The sequence below is a fragment of the Schistocerca gregaria genome, chromosome 4 (genome assembly GCF_023897955.1).
Source record: "Schistocerca gregaria isolate iqSchGreg1 chromosome 4, iqSchGreg1.2, whole genome shotgun sequence".
NCBI classification, from domain to species: Eukaryota; Metazoa; Arthropoda; class Insecta; order Orthoptera; family Acrididae; genus Schistocerca; species Schistocerca gregaria.
In genome coordinates, this window is record NC_064923.1 from 394,041,353 (window position 1) to 394,047,352 (window position 6,000).

Here is a 6,000-nt window from a genome sequence, read left to right on the forward strand (position 1 = left end):
ATAACTGCACTTTATGAGCGGTCGGGACCGCTGTGAGTAAATTAAGAAGCTTGTATACGACGGTAGTGAAGAAACACTGAGAATATCACAGGTCACAATCCAAGAATTATTATAAACACGGCTTGCGGCGCTACAACTACGCGGAAGTACCGACACGTCCGGTCGCTGTCGCGCCCCAAGCGGAACTGTACCATCTGAGCTACCGAAGCACGACTCACGCCCGGTACTCACAGCTTTACTGCTGCCAGTATCTCGTCTCCTACTTTCCAAACTTTGCAGAAGCTCTTCTGCGTACCTTGCAGAACTAGCACTCCTGAAAGAAAGGATATAGCGGAGACATGGCTTAGCTACAGCCTGGGGCATGTTTCCAGAATGAGATGTTCACTCTGCAGCGGAGTGTGCGCTGTGAGTACCGGGCGTGAGTCGTGCTTCGGTAGCTCAGATGGTAGAGCACTTGCCCGCGAAAGGCAAAGGTCCCGAGTTCGAGTCTCGGTCGGCCACAAAGTTTTAATCTGCCAGGAAGTTTCATATCAGCGCACACTCCGCTGCAGAGTGAAAATCTCATTCTGAAGACTGGTACTCTTAAGCACTTCAGCTAACCACCCAAAACCAGAGGGAATCTCTTCCGATCCAAAGTGGCACACATCGTTAGTATCATCATGAGCTGCACCAAATGCTGTTCGTGAAGCTAGGAAGCATCCATTCCACATTCCTCCTGGTATGCACACAGAGCACACTGCATTCCTTCCCCTCCTTGAAATCCATATCCCTAAGGGGCCTCATTATGCGCCAAACATTGGAGCCCCCCTCAGTGAGTGCTCAAAACTTGCGGACCGAGAGGCTCCCTCTGGAACAGGGCGAGCGACTGCACCTGGCTTATGATATTGGTCAGCCACAGACAGCGCCCGAAACCTGTTCATCAGACAAACCAGGGTAGCCCACCAAATGGTCCCCCAGAAAATCTTTCACTGCTTATAGTGGAATGACCTTCCACTTGACCACCGACGAGCGGTCATCCTTGGTGTGGGCAGTACCCGGGGCGACCAAAGTAGTGGACCGATTGGGGGACAAGTGGGACGTGCTGGACGATCCTCAGATCCCCACGTCTGGTCCCCTACAGTGATCTCCATTGGCTACAGTCACAAACTGCATGACCGAAGCCAGCACTGCATGGGGATGTGAGCGAAAGTTCAGCAACTCAATTTTAATCGGAACATACCAGTCCCATTGGTAATAAAGACGGCAGAAAGATGCTGTAGATGGTTAATAAAATGCGAACAGTGCCTGATGACTACACAAACACACACGAAATATAGGAGTATAAGCTAAAGTGCACAGAGGAATTTTAGAATAAGTTTCCTCTTATAAAAAGCTGTGACAACTTACAAACGAAATGGTGTACCTCGATGCACAGCTGCAGTTACGAGAGCTACCAAACGACTGAGTGTACTTTGGGCCTAACTGATATTAATTACACTTTTTGTGCAATTTCAAACTGTTACTCTTATTGTGGAGTTAGAGGAGGGTGTTCTATAACTTGTAGGTCTGTGATTCAACTCGTTATTAATATTGTTAATATTTCAGCCATTATTGATCTGTTGCTAACTCAGTTAGGTTGATCATGTAGATAAGAATAAATGTTAGCCATCCCAGAGGAAAATTTCCTCAACTAGACCCAAAAATTAAACTAATAAAAAGCTGTATCATCCAGTCAGCAGCGCCAATTGTGTTATTCTAGTGTAGAACATTGTGTATTATCATCTGCTCCCTTAAATTACAGTTGATGGTGTGTACCGATCTTGGAAAACTACTAAAAATTTCAGGTGATGGGAGTTCGATATCTGTACCGACCGTTGCCTGAACATTATTTGCGTTACACACATGTTTTCCAAGTCACAGATAACACAATTATCAAAATTCAATATGTTTTACTTGGAATGTAGTGACTTAATAACGCAAAATTGTAGTATATACTAACTAAACGAACTGTTTTACATTTTACTGACAAATATCCTAGACTTCCTTTCAAATATGGCACCACTTTCACCATCCGAAATAGATTACTGATTTAGCTATGGAAATGACTGTAACTTCAAAGCTGTATTTCCCTAAATATCAGAAACTGAAAATGAAGCTACCATCAGTTTGCGAAGCAAGAAAGCTTAATATACATACACCTATGTGCGTACAGCTTACCATAGCTATATGTAAAACAAAAACTCATCAAAAATAAGACAACAACATCGTCTCAAACTGCTGTTAGTATAAACTTTTACTATTTTAGTCTCCTCAGGGTACGGAAAATAAATTACTGTTAGCGAAGGTGCAAATGTGTCCGATGACATGCAGAAATTCCACAAATATCATGACTGTTGGCCGATAATGATGTCATGTCCATCCATCCTTGCCAAAGGAACTTGTATGGTTGGTCCATTTCAAATAATTTAAATGAAAGAGGTTGTAAGTTAGAGAGGAGTTGAGAAGTGTGATTGGAGGACCTGACATGGAAGTAAAGTACTGAGCTGTGACCTAGAGAGTAAATATGGGTGTTTACTGTAGAGCAGTCGACTTAGAAGGTCGCTGATTGGCCTGTTTGCAAGAAACTAAATAGAACAGGGGTGGGTGGGGAGAAGGGTATAGGGGAGAGGAAGACAGTGGTGAGACAGAGGGTGGGGGTGTGTAACAGAGAGGGAGATGGGATGAAGGGGTGATAGGAGAGGGGGAGTAGTCGAGAAGGAAGTGCAAGGTGGTGAGACAGAGGTGAGACAGAGGGTGGGGGTGTGTAATAGAGAGGGAGATGGGATGAAGGGGTGAGAGGAGAGGGGGAGTAGTCGAGAAGGAAGTGCAAGGTCTGATTTTATCCATAGCCTTTACTCTCCTATCTGGGACCAACACATTCGCCAAGTTTCTTCATGATTGCGACAGTCATCGTACACTGCCACGTCTATTCTCCAAGTGATAGGCAGGTGTGCAGGCAATAAACACTGCGCAAGCATTGTAATGTTTGGAGCCGCTATCTGCTCTACGTCTGCACCACACACAAGCTCCGGTCGCTGTGTCCTGTCTGTTACGATACGTCGTAGTTCGTTACGCGGCCATAGTGGGGCGTCATGTAATCCACTGTTCGATATTTCTCAGGAGTGAAACGTTGAAAATACGAAATACTTGCCTGTGTTACCCTCGCAGCGTGTAGGTGCGTCCTCACGTGTCATTGGATATTCGAGACCCATTGAGTAGCTTGTCGTAAATTACGATTGTGTTCCCGTTTCTGTTCCTCCAATTACAGTGCCATCTGTGGTTAAACGAAGAAAATACTTAAAAAAAGTAAAGTACCTAGATTTTGCCGTAGAATCGTAATCTGCAATAATAATCGGGGGTTCCCATTGAAGATTTCAAAGTTGCTCTCCCCCTGTCGCCCCCACCAACGCACTGGGTGGGGTTGCGGGTCGAATGTGGCATCAAGGGATGTCAAACAAATTGAATTATAATTTTTTTTATACAAAGAGTAATTATCGAGATATTTCAATGTCTTCAGCAAAAAGAAGAAACATCCTGTAGAAAGAAAGAAACGTGTGTTACCGATCACTGAAAATGCTTTATAAATAAAATAAGTGAAACGCGTATGGCAAAATACAAACTGCCTTTCATTTATTTGCAAAGACGGAAAATACCCCCATGGCTGTTTTGGAAGGTTAAAGAACCGATATTTCTGACAAACAGTAGAATGATTCCACTGCCTTCAAAGTTTACGTCGCGAAAGGATCATAAGGAGAGTATAATGCTGACTTGAGTTCGCAGAAGGGCATGTGAGCTATCTTTTCCCCGCGTTGCACTTGCGCGTGGGACACAAAATGTGATAAATAGGAGCAGAAAAGAGTACGCACCGCCGTCCAATGCTCATTGGCTTGTGGAGTGTGTCTGTTGTGGTTGTAGACTTGAGCATTTTATTCGGAAATTATTTAAAAACTAGGGGTACGCAGTGGTAATAGAGATATGCGTGTTGAGATTTGGAAAAACACTCGCAAGAAGATTAGTACTCAATGTTTGCATAGCTCATAGCCATCATCATTAACACCACACATCACTATAGCCAAATGGTCTGGGTCTCTGCGCATACTAATAAGACTCCCTCACGGCACTCGCCATTTGCACTGTGTCAAATTGACAGATAAGCGTTTCTCAGTTGAAACATATCCCAAGTGTGAACACAACTATGTTTTGTTCGAAGCTTTGAGTTCACCTTTCATCTAGATCATTTTCTGTGTTCTTCACATTGTGTGAATATTGTGAAATTCAGTATTTTTTATTACTAAATTTTTCTGCTTTTGAGTTAACTTGTGAAAACAGCTGCATTTGTTTCGCTATATGACCAGCTTTGTTGTCTACTAAGTGAGAATTTGAAGGTGGACCCAATCAAGTTTCGAAATATTATTTCAGGGATTGGAACTGCGTGAGGAGTCCACGGGTTCCTCAGGAGCAATGGCGTTGATGTCGCTGCGTCTATTCGTGGTGGCGCTGTGCCTTCTCCTCCTGCCAGCGGAGAGGTGTGGCTGGCAGTCGCTGTCAGCCGTGTGAAGTGGCGCTGGCTCCTCCAAACCGAGCCTGCTTTGTTATGGCCCGAGCAGTCAGTGACGGCTGTCTTCGTAACGAGAAATGTCTAAAGATTTTGGTGATATAGGTCCTACAGTAATGAAACTGTGTTAGATTATTAACTTATCTTGGAACACAATGTGTGGAGGTAAATTAAAAAGTGTTTTAAACATGGCTATGAATAATTATTTTTATCGAAAAGCATTGCCTGCAATTACAAGGTGCCCATACAATTGGAGTCAGTAATCTGCCTAAATGTGTTAACCAGCAGTTTCGAATGCTACAATACGATGCAAATTGCCTCTCAGTACTGTTTTATGAAATAATGTTTCTGACCCAATGCAACTTTGACCAAAAAGAAAAGTATTCCACAGAAGCGTTTAGTAAGAATATGGTGTAAGTTAATAAAAATATCGATACGTTGTGTCCACACTCAAGTCCAAATCCGAAACTAGGATCGTCAAAGATGTACAGTCAGAACTGAAAGCACGTTTGTTAAGAACATCAACGCACGTTGAGAACTGAACTTACTTCCAGGATTGAGAAATAGCTATTTATACAACATCGAAAGTTCCAGAACGCCGATTTTCATACAACATTAAAAATTTCAGAATATACATACATTAGCAAAGTAAAATATTTCAATACACTTCGTGAAATGGTAAATACTAAATAATGTCTGGTGGTCGGATTTGAACTGGTAAACCTCAGCACTCCAACTACCGATGCTGAATACTATGCCAGGCTGGCTGCGGCACAGCTTGCGGCAATATTTTCTCATCGTTTGACATTTTTGTTCAATTATATGGACAGGTCAGTTGTAAAGAAGTACACAGTACGAAAATGTAGATATTTAACGTGGTAAAAGGCCGCTACATTGCTTCTAGTCCTGCAGAGACAGCAACCCACCATTTCAGAAGTACCCATTGCAGCCGATGACAGCACTAGCGACCTAGATCTTGTCAGTGGTCCTCTGTATGGCGGCGCTGGCGGATCCTTACGTTCTGGTCGTTTCATTACATCGTCTTCACTATGATGAGCTTCGAAGCTAGTCCATTCCGCCGAAGCTTTGTAGTCATCGAGTGGCCTTCACGTTTCATTGAACCCGCATCTGTCGATGTGCGCTTCTGTACTGTAGTAGGGCTTCATATAGAGGACATGGATGACTTCTCTCAGCTTTTGTCCCCGTCATGAAGGGTCATAATCCTCAGTTTTATAAGCGACGTCCGACAAACGTCGAAGGATATGATATGGTCTAATGCAGCCCGTTAGTAAAAAGTTTCGGTAGTCCAGCTTTCGGCACAAACGTAAAAATCCATACCAAGTCCACCCAGTCTGTGTCTCACTGCCCGATGCTTGGTGCTACTGCCCCACTCGGCGTTTCTCCTGGACGTTCGTATAGGAGCCAAC

General features: G+C 43.6%; 1 protein-coding gene across 1 annotated transcript in view; it reads left to right on the plus strand.

The window, feature by feature from the left end:
* The window catches only part of LOC126267741 (uncharacterized), a 76,889-nt gene extending 72,126 nt beyond the window's left edge, over positions 1-4,763 (plus strand). Inside the window, exon 4 of the mRNA XM_049973043.1 lies at positions 4,438-4,763. Within this exon, the coding sequence (XP_049829000.1) occupies positions 4,438-4,575 (138 nt within the window). The 3' untranslated portion in view covers positions 4,576-4,763. The remainder of the gene's footprint in view (positions 1-4,437) is intronic.
* Positions 4,764-6,000: the final 1,237 nt, after the last annotated feature.